An 18,410-nucleotide genomic window follows, 5' to 3' on the forward strand; every position below is an offset into this window, starting at 1 on the left:
CCAACATCATGGTAAGGTGAGGGTGCTATTTGAGTCTTACTAGCAGGCAAAACATTGTTTAGGTCAGTGATCTGAAGAAGGATCCTGCAATATGAACTTCATCTTGTATTTCTAATAATTTATTTAATTTCCATTGTGAAAACATGGTAGAAGATTTTGTGCTGCCCTTGTCACTGTCAGAAGACGTGTGTCTCCCAGTGCTTACATCTTACTGCCAGTTAAAGTGAATGGTTTACTTGAGTGTTTAGAGATAATAACAAAGGATTTAGAAATTTGTCTGTCATGAGTAGCTGGTGTCAGGATGCTACATCTCCCAAGCTGGTGCACACTTGCCCCAGTAAGAACTGAAGATACCTGTCACTTTTAAGAGTTTAATTCACTGCAGGTTATTTACAGTGCAGCTGTGTTACTGCTCTCAATAGCTGTGAACAGCTAACGCTGTGTCCTGCAGGAGCTGATTGTTCAGGTGAGATAATGTGGTTAGAAAGAGGAACAAATCCTTTCATAGCATGGTGTTTAATGGTCCCCAGTGACACTTTATTTGGAAATTAATGGTGATTGATTTCCACTACCAGAACACCTGATAGAGTAGGAGGATCACAACAAGAAACAGGTTCTTGGACTGTCTTTTAGATTTTCTTTCTGTGACCTTTTGGGATTCCCTGTCAGTCCTCTACCTGTGAGGGTTTGTTGTTTGGTTTGGTTTGGGGTTTTGTTTGGTTTTTTACTTATTAGCTTTTCTTCAAAACTCCAATTTTTTTCCTTACTCTTTCTTGATATAATTGTAATGTTTATGCTTGGATATTTTGCAGTATTCATTTTCCAATTGAATTCTAGGTTTTGTGATTCTAATAGTTTCGTATTTTCTCTGGCATAAACTGTAGTATTAAGGTTCAGCTATGTTTTACTCTGACAAGTTTATATATTAAAGTTTAGAAAAAAGACTGAAAAAATGTAGCAACTTGATTTTGGGATATGTAATCAATGGTTGCCAATGAAAACTGATGTTATGAAATCCCATGAGAATATGACCGTATTCCATCAAATCTTCTTGGCATGTGACTGAAGAGAAACACGAAGGTATATTGAGTAGTCATTTAAGCACATTTCATGTTTCTTGCTTCCAGAAACTTTATAAAAATAGCCAGGTATAATAACAATGAATTCATTATTCTTACAAGGATATCCTGAATTTGACATGCCAGTATATGACTTTGAACTTTAGTCTTACTTAGAAATTGAGGTTGTTTTGAAGATAGCCCTTCAGAAGGATTCTCCTATTTATGCTATGTGAATGCCTGCGTTATATTTAGGAACTGAAAATACTTTTGGACTGAGTGTCCTGTATTCTGCGGGGCGGGGGGAGTGGCTGGGGAAGATACGAGCTGTGCCTTCTTTCACGAGGATACTTAAAACTCTTTTTCCAGCGATCTTGCTCCCTCTTAGAGAGTCAATGCTGAACACTGCTGCCTCCAGTCTCCCTCTCACAAGAGCAGGTTATAAACCCTCCTTACGCTGAGGTGCAGGACAGTGGTTTGTACTGCAAACGTAGCTTTTATTTAGCTGAAAGGGAATACTTCTAATTCTGTTTTAATTGAGCTGGATACCTTTCCAAACCAAAGCAAGGCAATGTCATGTCTTCATAATGTCTACCGTGTGGTGGGCTTGATTTCTTCTTCTTTTTTTTTTTCTTCTTAAGTAGATCCAGTGTGAACTTGGAAATGGAGAACAAGTCAAATTTTGTATTTTTGTTATAGTCTATCAGTATCAAGAGGGAAGAGCAGAGCTGGTGGTATCTCTGAGCTGAATTGCAGTTCACAGCCATTGTCAACAAATTGCAGGAGTTTTTCATTCCTTACTGTGCATGGTCTTTATAATGGCTTTATCTGTCACTTCATCTCTGGCATTAGTTCTGTAAATAATTACCCCATCACCCTTTGGTCCTTAGTAACTCTTTCAAAAGCACAGCTAATCATTTTATAAAAAAGGCGGACTGGTTAATTCTTGGCAAGTTTGTCTCGGAGCCTCGTCTCTGCAAATGGAAATGATGAACTTTAGCTGTAATAAACAGCTCTGGTGAAATTGCAGCGCGCTGGCTGCTTGGTGGGGAGCGCTTCTTTTTTCCCTTCCACTGACACTGTTGCCTTGTATGTGGTAGATGTTGCTGTAAGACGGCATCATGCGTGGTTTTGTCTGCTCCGTTTTTTTCATCACATACAGCAACTTACTATTCCATGATAATCCGAATTTGTGTTATCACAGACTTGTCTTTGTGTTAAATCGTTGGTCTGCAGTTTGATTTCTGTTTAACCTGTTCTGCACTGGTTCTAGAAAGGCTGTAGTTGGAGACATGTCTCACTCCCATGGTGTGTAGGTACAGGTTAATTGATTTCACAGGAGTGGTGGCCACACTTAACAGCACTTCAGTAGGCATGAGTGTCTTCACAACTGCCAAGGACAGATTTTACTTTCCTTTTGTTTAATGCGACCAGTACATCCATATGGCATTGCCTGCTTCTGCAGTAGAACTGGGGATTATGCAATTTAATTTCCTTTTTCTTCCAAGTGGATGTAAACATAAGGTTTCTTGCTATCCATCTCGTAGCTTGTGGGCTTACTGTGCTAAATCATTCAGCTCCTTTAAGACATGAGTGTGATCTGTTGTCCAGGTCCACATTCAGCTGCAGAGGAATGTGAATATCAGGCTTCGAGTTAAAGAAATGAAATGCTTCCAACTTGCTAACCAGAGGCAGAATTACAGGAAGGGCTGTACCACGTGGGCTTTCTCCACTCGTTTTACTTTTGTTCCTTGTTTTTTCTCTTGCTTCTCCCTGTGTTGCAGTTAATGCTGAGTGTAAATGTTAGGAGTACCTCGCCTCCTTAGACTTCTGCAAGTCCAATTATGTGATACCAAACAAGAGAACAGGATACGTATAGAGAGATTGTTTAACCTTTTTTTATTTTGCTCCACCTTATTCTGTTCTGGTGTTTAGGTTTTGTACTTACTTAAAATAAACTTATGTAATCTATATATAATATTTTTCTTTGCCTGCATTCAGTAGCACTTCAATGGCTACTACAGTGGATCAAAGGCCTATTTGTGCCAATTTGATATGCATGTACAATAAATAGCCCTACCTGTGGTCATACAGAAAATGTTTTGATTTTGTGCAAGTTGTGTTTAAATCTAGGTTTCTTTAATAAATTGTGCAATTTAAATTTGGAGTAACCTTACTGTTTTTCATATGAGAACTAAAAGTCGGACTAACTTCTGTGTTTTAAATCTGAATTGCTTGTAAAGAACAGCAAAACAAGAAAATGTTAATGTTAGATGTTAATGTTTGTGTCTTTCCATTTTAATATACAAAGTATTTTATGAGCTAGGGAGGGTTACAAGCTTACAAGTCAGTTTTGGCCTTTGTTGCTCCAGTTGTATGCTAGAACATTAACATAAAAATGGATTAATCTGAGCAAGGAATAAAGCTGTTTTATTTTAAAGAAGAATTTCTTTTCAGCTCATGACCGAGTAAAATTTTCTGCAAAGCATTTTTTCCCTCTGAAGTGTTACAAAGCAACTACCATCTCTAATAGGGTCAGTTAACAAGAATTAAGCTGTAATCTTATTAAAAGCTGATAACCTCAAGTATGATTCCAAATAAAGCTATCATATGTAAAGGGTGAGTATTTTTTCCAGGCTTATGGGGAAAGGTAATAAAGCATTTATTGAAGCACTATTATGAAAGCTGGGCAAAGAATGTTATGCCACAGTTTTTAGAATTTATTACAGTAGTTTTGTTTATAAAGCTGCAACTTGTATTTTACACTCCGAAACTAATACAGTTTTACTAGTCTTCAGTGCAAAGCTGTTCTCTTCAGTAGAATTAATGACAAATAATATGTTAGAGGAAATCAGCAGCCAATCTAAACTTATCTATTACAGTATTGTTACAACTAAGACAGAAAAATTACACTTTTGTACAATGAAACAATATGGGATTACAGTTTGTACAATTCCATCCTCTGTCAATGCAATTAGCAGCACTTATTGGAATGCTGGGGAAGTAAATTCATAATTTTATTCCCAAGCTCCTTTGAAAGCTTGAAAAATGTACTAGTGCTGAAGAATTCATTTTGATGGCTTGAGTGGTATTGGAGGTGTAAGAGTTTCCCTGTTAAAAATTATTTGGAAAAAAAGTGGCATCTGTTGTTAATAATATCTCAGTTCCTATGTGCTGTCCAACTCCGTGATACCCAGGTAATTGTTTTCAAATCTTGTTTATCAATATGATCTGCAACAGAGATGAAGGAAGAATGCAGAGGGCTGCTCACAGAGAGGGGTCCTTTTGTAGCCTTGTAATTCTAAGACACCGGTCAAAGAAGTCAGTTGCTTCAAAGAAGGCCCCCCTCTGCCCCCCCCCCTTTAGCCATAAATCTTACTTCTAAGTATTTTGACTGTTTCAGGCTAGTGTTTAAGCCCACACAGTGGGCACTGGAAAATAATCCTTTAATACAGAAAGAAAAGTACCATTAGCTCATTTCCGGCAGCTATTCTGTATTTCAGATGAGGTGTTTTGCTGTCGAAACAAATGCAGTTATTCATGGACTGTGGCTGTGTGATTTACATCAAGGCCTATATTCAGTAAAGATAACAGATTTACTTTCTTCATGCATGTGCCCACAATATAATCCTCCTTTGATAGAACTTGAAGGAATTTTTTCAGCATTTTGTAGCATTGATGTTTAATGCATTGAGCAGTGGAGAGGCTTTTTTCCATGCAAGTTCAAAAGTTCATGTTATGATCTTGTATGAAATATCTACTTAAGTAACTAAATGTGCCCGGTTGTGGGTTAGGATGTACCGTGTGCATGCTTTTTAAATTTTGGTTGTTTTTTTTTCTCTCTCTCCCTCCCTCTCCTCCCTTTCTCTTCCACCCCATCACACTTGGCTCTCCTTGCTTATCTGCAGCCACACTTCCTCCACTGCGTTATCCCAATTCACCATGTAATACCTGAGTGGGATTAATTGAGCCTCTCAGGAAGTAGGCCATTGCTCCGAACTTCAAGAAACTGGACAAAGTTTTATTCTTAGTGTAAGCCTGCAGGTATGGGTCTTGCTTCACTCGGTGTCAGTCTGGTTACTGACATCAGTGAGACCAGCGCTGGATCTCATTCCCATAAGAAAAAGGGTGGATTTGCAGTTTAGAGGGGCCACCACACTGTTTACATTTTATTTGTTGCAAGTAGAGTGCTTCCTGCTGATCTTTCCCCTCTCCCCCAATTGTACATGTGATTCTTCAGGTTTTACAAGACAGGTTTTTAATGAAAAAATTTTCTTTCCTGGTGGGCCAAGGAATCCCGATATGTTGCAACCTCCTTACATTAAATGGGGGTACCTTTTTTACTTTTGCAGTCTTTAGAGTTGGAGGTAGTGTGATGCATTTTGGAAATCTGCAGTTATAACCCAAGTTTTCCCAGTTTCTGCTCTTCCAAATATATATATTAAAGGAAGTGAATGGGAGGTACACAAGCATGACCACCGTTTGACTAGAAATTGTAGAAACTCAGTTGTATAAGCCGTACTAAAATCAGAAGAAAGGCAGGAGCAGAAATATCCCACCTTTATTAAGTGCATAGGACGATATTTTGCCGGGGTAGCATGCCTTGCCGGCAGGGTCTCAGCTGAGAGCATAATTGCATTTGTGCAGGTAGGCAGCTTCCAGTCTTCATCTGACATCCGTGTAATGAGCTGCAGGCAGATCTTGCAGTCTCACAAGCCTTGTGGCTATTCGCTTCTTAATCTCCAACTGCTGTCTTGTCACTGTCCTGTTGCAAAATCCCATTACAGAAGCAAAACCACAGCTAGTTCATGAGAATAGGTATATTTTCATTAAAGCAAGGTAGGTGATGTTTGAACTTTTTTGTCTTTAATTTTAACAAACCTTTTATTGCATCATTTGAAATTATAGAACAACTGGCACCAGATTGTGCTAGTGGATGTTTAACTAGTGTGAATGCACTGGGGTGTATAATTTTACTCTGTATCTGATACTTGTCTCTGTTAGAGCTGTTGCTTCTGCTCTTCATGTTATCCTGTGTTTGGAACTTTTGTTTTAGTTTTAGTCATGTCTTTGTAACATGAGAAAATAATGAAAACATGCTGTAAGAAGTTTTTCTGTGGTTTTTACTAAGCATATCCTTCACTGTTTTTATAATAGTTTTGCATGCCTATCGATCACATTTAGCAGGCCTATCGATCACATTTAGCAGGAAATATAATATCTTGAAATCACTATAGTTCCAGCAAGTCTGAAGGAGTTGAAAACCTTTCACAAAGGTGACTAACTGAAAGGAAATGGTGCCGATACTATGTTGCTACTAATTGTAGCCAGTGGGGTAAAATAGGGACAAAAAGTGAAGAATCCTGTCAAATCTGAGAGGTTTTAAGTCACTTGAATATAATTGATTTTAAATAGTTGACCCTTAAAAAAAATGGTTAGGCTTTTCTGATCTTTGATTGCTAGGAAATGCTTAGTGAAAATTTAGGATGTAGGACGTTGTGCCTTCGGTGCCTTTTCTGAAGAGCAGCACTTAGAGAACAGGTGTAGTACCACGTCTGAAAGAAGGATGTGCCAAAATACCAAAACGCTTGTCTTGCTTTTCTTCTTCTGAATGGTTTGTCCATGTAGAGAACATAACCCATCTAGATTTTGCAATATTAACTCCTCTTATGGACATTCAATTACAGAATAAATTGCTTTCTTTTGAAGAAAAAAAAAATAGTGCAATTTGAATCCACTGACTATTTCAGAGAAAGTAACTTTTATTCTAATATAGCTTTGCCGTACAGGAAGAATGGGAATGTGTTCTGGGGAGTTCCCTTGCCTGCTGAGACCAGGAGCCTTTCTTGGGCTGTGATTTCACAAACTGCTCAGCTGACCTGACCGACTGCTGTCAATTAAGGCAGAATCGCTCTTCTTCTTCCTTCTCTGAGCTGTGTGGTTCTGCTCTCTTCCCTGTGCCAGGTGACCTACACATGCTGGGCTTCACCGTGGGCTATTTAAACTCACTAACCAAGCTGAAAAGGATCCTTTTACTAAGTCAGGGAGGTGAAGTGGCTCAACCAGGAGGAGGTCCCAGCAGATTTCCAGAGCTGGCGTAAGACAAGCTGTGGTGATGTGCTCTGGAATTAAGGGGGGCGGGGAGCAGGACCTTCCTGCTGTTCCTGGCAGTAGTGAGCTTAGATGAGACTGCCTCAGGTACAAAACTGCATTCTTGGACAGGAGCCATCGAGGCACCGATCACTCTTGGCTGTGTCTAATTTGAGGTCTTGCAGCAACATAGCCGAGCTGTGAGAAGGTTGTAAGTAGTTAACTCCTGTACCCTGTGGACCTAAACTGTGCCATGGCAGAGAGGTGGAGCTGGTGCAGACACCTGGCGTGGACAGACAGGCAGCATTTCCTACTCGGGAAGGAAAACTACTGGAGTCTGGCATTTTGGTTTTTGGTTTGTTTTGTTTTTTAGCTTTAGAACACAAAGGTCTACAAGGTGTACAGGTGAGTGGTAAAAACTCCAGCTTCATTACTGATACTCTTGTGGGTTAAAACTGATCACAATGGCAACCCAAGTATCATTTAGATATGCTACTTCATGCAGATGTTACTCCTAACTTGAATGCTTACACTAACTCAAAAAGAGTCCTTCATCAGTAGTTGCATTAGAAAGACCTGTTGGATTGTTGAGGGTATTCTAGAGCAATGAGTAAGTAACGGGTAAGGTGCTAATTTGCGGTTTGGGAAGTTCATATCTTTTCTGTGATAGAGACTGTTTGTCAGACACTGGCTTAGTAAGATCCACAAAAATACTTGGTACTTGTGCACCTTGATGCAGAAGAGCAATCAGGTGTCTGCCCAATAGATTTGTATCCACAAAACTCCATAGTTCTGTGGATGCACAAGAAAAGTGGTTTTACACGGAAGTGGAATGCTTTAGCAGGTGAGGAGGGAATAACAAAGGGTGCACCTACTAACATTTATGCACTTCAGAGTCCGTGAGTACATACTCTTGCAGGTACTGCAACAAAAGAGAAGAAAGAAATGGTAAAATTTTCTCTGGTCTGAATTGGAGTGATTCTTTTGATTTTATTTCAACCTCTCTAGATGTTTTATTTGGACTACTGAAAGCAGAATCTGACCCAAGTGGAATATAATGAAAGCACATGACAGCTTAGATTAAAAAAAAATCTGTTACAGTAAAGATGGTTCTCGTGAAAAATGGAAATTTTCCCGGGAAGGGAAACCTGTGATGGAGTTGGGAAAGTAGAAATGCTAACTGAGATGATTTTTGATCTTTGGCCACTGTGTATTGGTGTCTAATGACACACAGTAGTAGTAACAGTAGCAGTTGTCTTCTGCTTTGAATGTCCTAGAGAGTCCTTGGCATCTGTTCATGCACACAGGTATGGGATCTCTAGATGCTTAGAGACTTTAAAAGTTCTGCATAGGATGTTGTAATACTCATAAAAATGAAATGAAAGTCTAATTTGACTCTTTTTCCAGATTGTGGAGGTGAGAATGTTACTGGTTTTATTACTGTTTGGATTAGGGCAATACTTAAATCCTCCCAAGAATTTTTAAAGATTTAAATGCCTGAGGATGAGGTCCATGTCTTGCCAGGGACTGTATAAAAAAGTAGTTGAAAACAGCGGCCTTGCAGCAGGCAGCTTCTGCTATGCAAGTGTTAAAAACCCCTTTCATCTGTCCAGAGATGAATTTGTCTCCTGAGAGTTTAGCAGGCTTTATGGGAATTCCACCCGTAACTGGGTGGGATACAGACACCTTGTTAGGCCCATAAATACTCCTTGCCATGCTCTACCTGCATGAAACTCTCAACTCTCACATGAGAGTAATCAAGGGAGAGAAAGCTATTTCACAGGGAGACATTTCCTCCGCTAGACAGAACTCAGCTCGATGGAGATGGATTGTGCCAGACGTCCTGTCTCCCATACGCTATTATTTTTATTCCTCCCTAAAACTGTAGGCTAGCACACCACTTGCAGCTTACATCAAATGCTGCGGTCTCACGCCCAGCCCAGGGTTACATACTTCTGTGAGGTGTGCTGCTGCTCCTGCAGCGCTAGGAATGCTGGAGGGGTGCCACGAGCTGTTGGTAAATACAGGCTGCAGTTTGACAGTAATTGCTTTCTTCCTGGAGTTTCAGAAATTACATACAAAAGCAAATGATAGGAGAGAAAGCATTCTGCTTTAAATGCATTTCGTATCAGATGCTATTTATTTTTTTACGCTCCTTTGAATGTGGTACAGTTAAATATATCAAGTCTGTAATAGAGGAGCAAGTCACGTACTTGGAAATGTCCTGAGAGTTATCGTGGCCTTAATTATTTATAAGCCTTTCTTCTCTCCTGGCCTTAAAATACATTTAAGGAAGCAGGAGAATGCTCTGTGACTGGAGCGAGCGCTGCCCTTCACCACACAAAGCAGCTTCTGCTCTATGGCCTCTTCCTCATGAAACACCTAACAGCTTCCCTTGCTCCCTTCAGTCTGTCTTTCAGAACTACTAACAAAAAAATCTGGCCAGCCCCAGCTGATTTTGGGAGAGAGAAGGAAAAATTTTTCATATTGCTGGCTTTTTTTGATTTTAGGTCTGGAAGAGGTTTAAAAGATTCATTTATTTGCTTTTTGTGTACTAGTGGTTTGACCTGGTTTAGCTGTAATGTCTCATAAAGAAAAAAAAAAAAATCAGTGTTTTGGAAAGGCACAAATTTTTATCTGCATCAGGTAATTTAAGCCCATAGGGACATTTTATACAGAAACTAACCAAGTTTTCTTAAAAATCAGAAGCAATTCTGCATTACGTATCACAGTGTGAATCTGACCTAGTTCTCCATGCAGAACTGGCCAGTGAAGAAGGCTGGTTGCTCATCGGTAGCTCTAATGCTCCGGGTCACGATTAGCCTTTTCCTCCCTAAATCATTACAGCTATGTCATCTGCAGCTTGAAGGTGCTTCAGTTTGGTGCCCAGCCTTGTGCTTGGAAGATACTCTTGGTTATGAGAGAGACGTGTTTTTTTCTTACCTCTGTGTATGTGAGTAACGGTATTCTGTTGCTGAATGATGGGGGAGCGATACCTCTTGAAATCTCTTTTGTACAAGGAAGGCTGTCTTGCAAGAATGCTCAGTGATTTCTCTCTCCCCTTGCAAGATGCAGCCGTGTTGTGGGGGAATCAAATACCATTGGAGGGATCATACATCCATATCTGCTGCCTTTGCACAGGCAGTGTGCTCATTAGGCTTCCATGTGAGTTAGAGAGAGAGAGGTAAGCATAGCTTGAGCTGAGACATAGGTGGTTTATATCAGGCTCCATCTTTAAGCTGCTTTCTAGTGAAAGCTGTTAAAAGAACTTAAGTTGTGCTTGGAATGAGATCGTGGGTTAAAGGTTTAATTTTATTCTGTGTCAAATCTGTTTTCGTTCTTTATTGTCTTTTGCCACCTTTGGTCTTCCCCATTCCACAGCCACGGACTTTATCTGTATGGCTTTTTCAAGTAAATAATGTAAGAAGTAGATTCCAAAGTCTGTGATAGCAAAGGGTCTGGCACATTGTTCAGTTTTTTCTTGGTCTGCTAAAACAGGGGAATATTAAACTTTACCAAGAATCCACTAAGATTTGGTATCTCTTCATCTTTGTACTTATGAAACTGCATTTAGGATAGATGCTTTTTCAAAAAGCTGTTTTGATTTTACATTTTGTTCCCAGTGTTTGTCATCAGACTCTTTCAGAAGGAATATTTTGCGGACTGGAGCTTACATGGCAGACGAGCGTGCACTGAAAGGAGTTAAAGGTTTAAAATGCAGTCAGAGTACCCCGCTGGCCTGCCCCTGCACCTGGAAATCCCGTTGCCTTCTCTGGCCCTGAGTGGCCTGTATGCCTTAACGGACCAGCCTCACCTGGGGCTTCTGCCCAGGGCTGTGGGACCTCCATTTCAGATCAGCTGGGGGCTGTTAGTCTCCTCCTGAGCCACTGTGTGACTGGTGGTCTCCAGCCCCGTCCCGGGCCGCTGGAGCCCCCAGCCGGGGCTCCCTGGGCGGCTTCTGGGCCTGGTTCGGCATGGGCCGTGCCTGGGGCTGCCGATGGACTCGTTTGCAGCACCCGGCTCCGCTGGTCCGGCTCGTCCCCTGCCGGACTGTGCTGTGGTGGGCGAGGACACTGTCCCGCTGGGGTCACCCTTGCTGGGGTCACCCTTGGCTCCCAGCTTGTCCCCCCTGGCGGGGCAGCCCTGCTCTGGCTGTTCCCTGGCGAGGCCTGTGCTTTTGTACAGCACGGCCATCAGCACAGTCCTGTCTGAAGCGTTACAAAATGCTTAGTCTCTCAGAACATTACTTTCTGAGATTCTTGAGAGTTTTAGTGCCATGTTTTTGTCTTTCAGAGGGTCCCTATTTCAACTTCTGATTTTGAGGTTTCATTTTTGAATTTATATTCATATCAGATATTAGTGATGGCTCGCTTATAGATGAGTGGTTAGACAGGCAGGTAAATTGTCCTTTTTTTATTTTTTGGTAGCTTTGGTTTCTGGGAAGTGGTTGAGGGAAATTTAGGGGGTTTTGGTTTATATGCGTACAAAGTATCTACTTCAAACAAAGGGAATTTCCATTTAGCAGAATGTTTAAATTCCCAAGCTTATGCTTTCACTAAAAACCTTGTTTAATTCAGCATGCTTGTTAAAGTAAGCTTAATTCGCAGAGAGCAGCTGATATGTTTGAAGGGGGGGGGGGGAGAAAGAATCCAAAATAATCAAAAGATGGAACAAAAAGAAAAACGGAAAAATACCCAAAGTTTGTAAAGAGCTCAGCCTAGTTTCTTTTCAGAAAAATAAATCCTTAAATAGAAGATGTCAGTTTAACAGTAGTCATGTCTGTCTCTTTCACACCTGAAATATTCTTAAAAGAAATCCTTTTTTAAAATTAGAATAAGTTCATGATTATCTGATGAGCTGTTTATAGGTTTGCTTTAGTTTCACTGGGTTGGTTTGGTTTTAAGTGAAACTGTGCATTTGAGGAGGGGAGTGTTGTGAATGCCTGTGTAGTTGGGTTAACATGGTTAGGGACGTTGCTGCTGCTTGGCAACCCTCTAACCACAAAAGGAGATGCTGTAATGGAATAATCTTTCATTAGGAAGACCAAACCCCTTCTGTCTCTTGTCATAATCTTCTTTTTTCAGTTGTCTACAAAATAACTGTGAGTAAAAATGGATGCTCCTGATGCTTTTAAGATTATTTGGCCAGCAGGAGCAGGGAGGTGATTGTTCCCCTGTACTGGGCACTGGTGAGGCCACACCTCGAGTCCTGTGTTCAGTTTTGGGCCCCTCACTACAGGAAAGACATTGAGGTGCTGGAGCATGTCCAGGGAAGGGCAACCAAGTTGGTGAAGGGCCTGGAGCACAGGTCTTATGACGAGCGGCTGAGGGAACTGGGGCTGTTTAATCTGGAGAAAAGGAGGCTGAGGGGAGACCTTATCACTCTCTACAACTACCTGAAGGGGGGTTGTAGTGAGGTGGGTGCTGGTCTCTTCTGTCAGGTGGCTGGAGATAGGACGAGAGGAAATGGCCTCAAGTTGCAGCAAGGGAGGTTTAGATTGGATATTAGGAAAGATTTCTTCACTGAAAGGGTTGTCAAGCATTGGAACAGGCTGCCCAGGGAAGTGGTTGAGTCACCATCCCTGGAGGTGTTCAAAGAGCATGTAGACAAGGCTCTTCAGGACATGGTTTAGTGGACATGGTTGATGGTTGGGCTCGATGATCTGAAAGGTCTTTTCCAACCTAAATGATTCTATGATTCTATACAAACATAAAGAACCTTGTTTGCTTTAGGAACCTGTAAGTGACCAGGGCCTTTGAGATCTTATTTAGAAAGCTTATGAGAAGCTTTCCAGGTGACAGCTTAACAGAAAACCCAAGTGGAAAGTTGGTCAAACATCCAGAAGACATGTAAATAGAAAAGTTAGATGTGTGCATTGAGCTGAGAATTAGTTGTTACAGGCTGGGCCAATCAGAGCTGGTTTAAGCTGTACCAGTCTTGCTATCCCAATTCATTCTTTAACTGGGAACTAATTAAAGTGTGGCATTTCATGTGAAAAAGCTGTCATCAGGCATGCATGTATATTAAAGTGAAATGAAATAGTAACCCAAACCATATTACACAAAGTGCATCCGTTAACCCATTTGTATTTGTATCTCTGCTTCCTTAAAAATGGTGCCGGCTGATCGCTCTCAGCAGAATTGATGGAAAACGCCTGTTACTGTACTGCTTTTTGAACTGTCAGGGAATATTGGCCTTGTTTACCCGAGCATATGATATAACTTAGAGCAATTCATTTGCAATCCATGTCTCCATGTTGACATTTCCGTTATACAGGAATTGGTGGGTTTATTCCAGAATAGCATGTTTGCACACCCGTCCCCTGGGATGCCTTATCCTGCGATAGCTGTAGTGTTGTGTGCCTGGTCAGCAAGGCCAATCACTTTTTTTTCTTTTTTTTTTAACAACATTGATTTAATCTTTAGGCTACTACTAACTATACAATTACTGTACAGATGGCTTATGTTCTGCAAGGAAATGTGTGCAGCTAACAGTAATGAAAGATAAGGGTTTGTTGGGTTTTTTTTAAATTGAATTGGCTAGCTAAAACTCTCCATGTGTCTGATGTAGAATAATCTGCAAAGCCAGAGACTGAAGAAAAATGCTGTTCTTGATAAGCCATAGTCCTCCACACCCCGCCTTTTCTGTAATTTCCTTCCATTCTTCCCACTTTTCAACTTCATGCTGTAGTTTTAGATAGGTTGGTCAGTAAGGTAATTGCCAAGTAGTTGGCTAGGGGTTAAAGCAGTAGCCTGGCCTGTGTGTTTTAGTAAATAGATCTGCTGCCATTCTTTTGAGTGATGTTGGACAAGCTGGCTAATGTTTGTTTCAATTCCTTTTCTGTGAGTCACGGGTAACACATCCCTGCTTCATCAGATTGTTGTGAAGAAGTATTCATGTGTCTTTGATGGCTTCTGATGTTACAGCAATGCAAGGTGTAACAGCTTTCTCATGCAATCATGTGAAAATAATACATTATGTCTGTACCCGTGAAAGTTAGAAATGGCAGATTAAACTACAGCAGCTAATTTAATAGGTTCGTTTGCACTTCAATCAAATAGCGGGTGCCCTTTCTCAAAGTCTCTAGGCTTTTCTCTGGTGAAGCTAGTAGACTACCAGGGTAGTCAGACACCCAACCAGTGAGATGTTGCTTGTGGTTTTCTGTTTGGGGCGGGGGGGGGGGGGTGTTTGTTTGTGTTGCTTTAACTCCCTAATAAATGCGAAGATATACTGGCTTTGGAAAATACACTTAATCAAATATTTGATAGTTGTATTTCTAGTGTAATGATAATCGCTGTAGTCAATCGGGCTGCCCTTAATAATCTCCATAGCAACTACATTCAGTAAAAAGTGAAAGTAACTGATTCATCCAGTTCTATGCCAAATGATACATGTGAGCAATGTACTGTCTGTTTGAAATGTTACATTCAGCTAAATGATGCATACTTTGCTGGCAATGCTTTCCATTGCTTCTCTTAAGAAGCAAGGAAATGGGAACTAGCTTTTGTCTGCAGTACTATTTGTTAAGAGAAATGGACTTTTAAATGCTAGTGTTAGTGTCCCTCCATCTCTTTCATCAGAATATTCAAACAAAACCAGGAAGGCTTGGTAGCAAGTAATTTGCTTTTTATTTCATTCCTCTCTGCACATGGAAAGTGACGTTTTAAATCTGGTTATGCCAGTGCAAATGCTTTGTTTTGGTTTACCTTGAACCTGCTCCTAACTAAACTTTTTTTTTTTTTATCCTCCCCCAAAAAAGAAGTGGATCTTGCAGATGAGGATCATAGCTTCTTAAATGTTATTACTTCTGTATCTCTAGTTCTTCTGTCTGCTTTGTATTTTGGCTTGACATTTGCATGTGTCCCTGGTAAATTTTAGGAGTAGTAATTAACAATATCTACAACATGTTCTCTTCCTCCTACTCAGTGTTATCCTGGTCTCTGACAGCTGTGTTCCTGAAGTTACTCATTCCACCTGAAAGGGTGAAATGCAGAATTGCTTTGGTGCTGGAAGCGAGCAAAATGTCAGGGGTTGCATCAGAGGAGCCTTCTCCGAAATGGCTGGGATGCTTCTTGCCTTTCACATGCATACTTTAGGTTTGATTTTTTCAGAGGTGCTGAGCGCCTGCATTTCCTGCTGACTGCAGCCAGCCTTTCTTCTTTCAAAATCGCACCTCTTTTAAATGCCTCTATTCCTTAGCTTTTTAAGCTAGCTTTCAAAGCTGGCCTGAGGGCACCAAAACTTAACTTGAAGATTATGTTATAGACCCCTGTGGTGGGGGTAATGGTGGGAGAGTTAGCACCTCTGGATGCGTGCCCTGTAGAGTTGCTGTTTGTACTGAGCTTCTCAAAGAACGGCTTTGCAATTAAATCCGTGCTTTAAATTCAGTGCCAAAATACAATTTTGAAAGATTTGTTGTATAAGGTGTTCTTCTGGGAGATGTAGTAAGTGCCTGGCAATCCTGTGTGGGGAGGTGTTTATTTTATGGTTTTAAATGTGACTCTTTTCCTTTAAGCTTTTTTCTTTTCCACTGATCTTTAGGAACATCTTATTTCACACTTAGCTCTACTTATTTGTATGTATTTTGCAGGAATCCCTTGCAGCTCGCCCTGGGAATGGACAGCTACCTCCATTTCTGGAGGAGAGTAGTGCCAGTTGGAGAAGCCTTCAAGGCGAGTCGACAAGTGTGCTGATAACTCTTGGAAGAGTACAGGGAAGGGGTGACCTTCCAGGCCAACAGCCATGCCTTTCGGGCTGAAATTGCGACGGACCAGACGCTACAACGTCTTGAGCAAGAACTGCTTTGTGACAAGGATCCGTCTGCTGGACAGCAATGTGATCGAGTGCACCCTCTCCGTGGAGAGCACGGGGCAGGAGTGCTTGGAAGCTGTCGCTCAGAGGCTGGAATTACGGGAGGTAAGAGGAACTGGGGAAAGACCATCTGTCACTGTATAATTTGACACATTTTTTAGCTCAGGCAGTCTGTTCGTTTAAATCATGTTATTCTCAGAGCTGGCCAGATAGGATCAGCAGCTGGAGCTTGGACAAGCGTATTCTGGTTGCAGGAAAACTGAAGGCAGAATGGCACTCAGGGTTTTGTGCTGTTGCTCATTCATCATAGCTTTGAGAGCTCTTTGTAATACGAAGATGTGGTTTCTTCTTTTCTTAGAAAGCGATGGGTGTTACTTTCTGAACTGGGATGCCAAGAACCAAGTTACAGTAACTTTTATCTGAATGTCACCCTGGTTTTACCAACACTGCTGGTTGAATTATGCCACTGGGAAGGAGACCACTGTTGTGTTACTAGCAGGAGCAACTAGTAACAGTTTGAGGACAGTGGTTTTTTCCTTCCTTTTGTTTAACTGAAATATTTCACATCTGAAACTCTGAAAGGCTACTTTTACATGCCCAATGCTTCTGAAAAGGCTGAAGAAACCCAGTCTTAACTTAATAAAGACTGAAATTCTTTATTTTCTACTTCTTGCTGTAGAGTTCAGTGTTTATTTTAAGTGTTGAGGCCTTTTTAGAAATATCTCTCCAACATGCATGGCACAAATGAACTGTCTGTCTTAATGTCTGTGGACTTCTTACATGTATCCTGCATACTTCTAGGCTTTTGCAAATCACAAATTGAAAACCATTGCCTGGAAATGGCTGTGTTATCATCTGACTGTCCTGGCTGATGCTTTCTGTATGCACAGCTGGGAAATCTAATAAACTTGCAGTGTCTTACATTTGTTGGTCCCACGGCCCTTTGTAATGGTGACAACTGGAAAGTAGCACACAAATAACTAGTGCAGACAAAAACTAAACAAAACCTCCTTTTTGTACATCAGTAATGATAAAGAATGAGAGCAGAATCTCACTCTGTATGTGTGTGTGTGTGCAGAAGAGGCAGGAGAACGTACAGGCAGGAATAGGCAGAGAGTCAGAATATTGTGCAGTGATTTTTCATACTTGGGGTTTGTTTTTTTTATGTGGATTTTAGTAGAATCACCTCCCCCTCCCCTTCTACAGATGACGATTTCCCAGTAGTTAGGGTTTTTTTCTCCTTTTTTTTTTTTCTTTTTGTTGGTGATGCTTTAGAGTGTCCTTACAGAGAAGTTAGGTCCTTCCCTTTCCTTCCAGTGCAGAAAGGAGTGAAATGAATGAAGTCATTCTCCTCATATTCCTTGTGGGTTTATCTAGTTGGTACAGCAGAAGTCTGGGGTCTAGAGATTCTCTCTGGAGGTCCACCTGCATTTGCGAACAATAGCTCTGTCAGCGGGTTAGCATTCTTTTCCGCAAAGCATTTTGTGATTTCAGAATGTGTTTTGTTCCACTTTGGAACAAAGCCTGAAGTTTCAAAATTTTCCAGGGAAAAGAGATTGGACAGTAGAGTAGCAAAGGAAGTTGTTTTGGTCAGTGCTCAATTTCACAGGGGTTTTCTGTTGCTTTGGTTTTTTCATTTTCAAAATTATTTGTGTCATGCAAAAAGAAATATGTCAGCACAAAAAGTTTGTGTTTCAAGATAAAAAATATTTTAACAACACAGAAGAGAATGCTTTGATGTTGTTGGAACGCTTTCCCCTTCTTTCATCAACCTCCCCACTTTTTTTCTAAACAAGGTTTTGGCAACGTTGAACCAACTTTGTAAAGTTCAGATTTCAACAGTACAGCATTTTTTGACAGAATTTGGGATATTTTGTTTTTTTTTAATCTCTGTTTCTGTTTGATTCTGGTAGCATCCATTGCTGCTTTAAATGTTTAGGAGAGAAGAGAATTACTGACCTCTTTCAACTCTGAGATGGTCTCCCTGTATCCTCTTCTGCTCCTTTCCTGTGGAATAATTGGAGCTAGCAAGCTTGGAGGTGCCTCGTCCTGGGTGCTGTCCTTTCCCTCAGACCCCAAATTCAATTTTTCTTCTGCCCCTCTAGTCTTCCTGCCATGGTTTGTAGGGAAACAAGGCTGATGCACTCATCTGGTGACTGTCCCATTCCCTCTCTAGGCTTACCATCATTTTTGAACTCGTTGGCCAATCAAATTCTACAGAAGGGTCAAAAATACTTTGACAGAGCTCAGATTTCTACAAGATTTGTGCAACTGGGTAGCTGAGTAGAGGAGAGGAGCCCATTAAGTGTACCGAGGAGAAAATCCTTGCAAGTGTCCATATTGGAGAGAGGCTTTTTAAATTCCCCAAATGCTTCAAAAACTTCAGCTGGAATATGCCTTTTCTTAGAAATCCTGATCAACAAACTATGATGTACTGAAGAAACTAAGCTT

General features: G+C 40.9%; 1 protein-coding gene across 2 annotated transcripts in view; it reads left to right on the forward strand.

Annotated features, from left to right (window-relative positions):
- The window catches only part of PTPN14 (protein tyrosine phosphatase non-receptor type 14), a 125,524-nt gene that overhangs the window by 29,006 nt on the left and 78,108 nt on the right, over window positions 1-18,410 (forward strand). For both annotated transcript variants that reach the window (XM_075042658.1, XM_075042659.1), the window contains exon 2: window positions 15,739-16,064. In XM_075042658.1, coding sequence (XP_074898759.1) covers window positions 15,891-16,064 — 174 coding nt within the window. In that variant the 5' untranslated portion in view covers window positions 15,739-15,890. The remainder of the gene's footprint in view (window positions 1-15,738; window positions 16,065-18,410) is intronic.

Source organism: Buteo buteo, chromosome 12 (assembly GCF_964188355.1).
Source record: "Buteo buteo chromosome 12, bButBut1.hap1.1, whole genome shotgun sequence".
Classification (NCBI taxonomy): domain Eukaryota; kingdom Metazoa; phylum Chordata; class Aves; order Accipitriformes; family Accipitridae; genus Buteo; species Buteo buteo.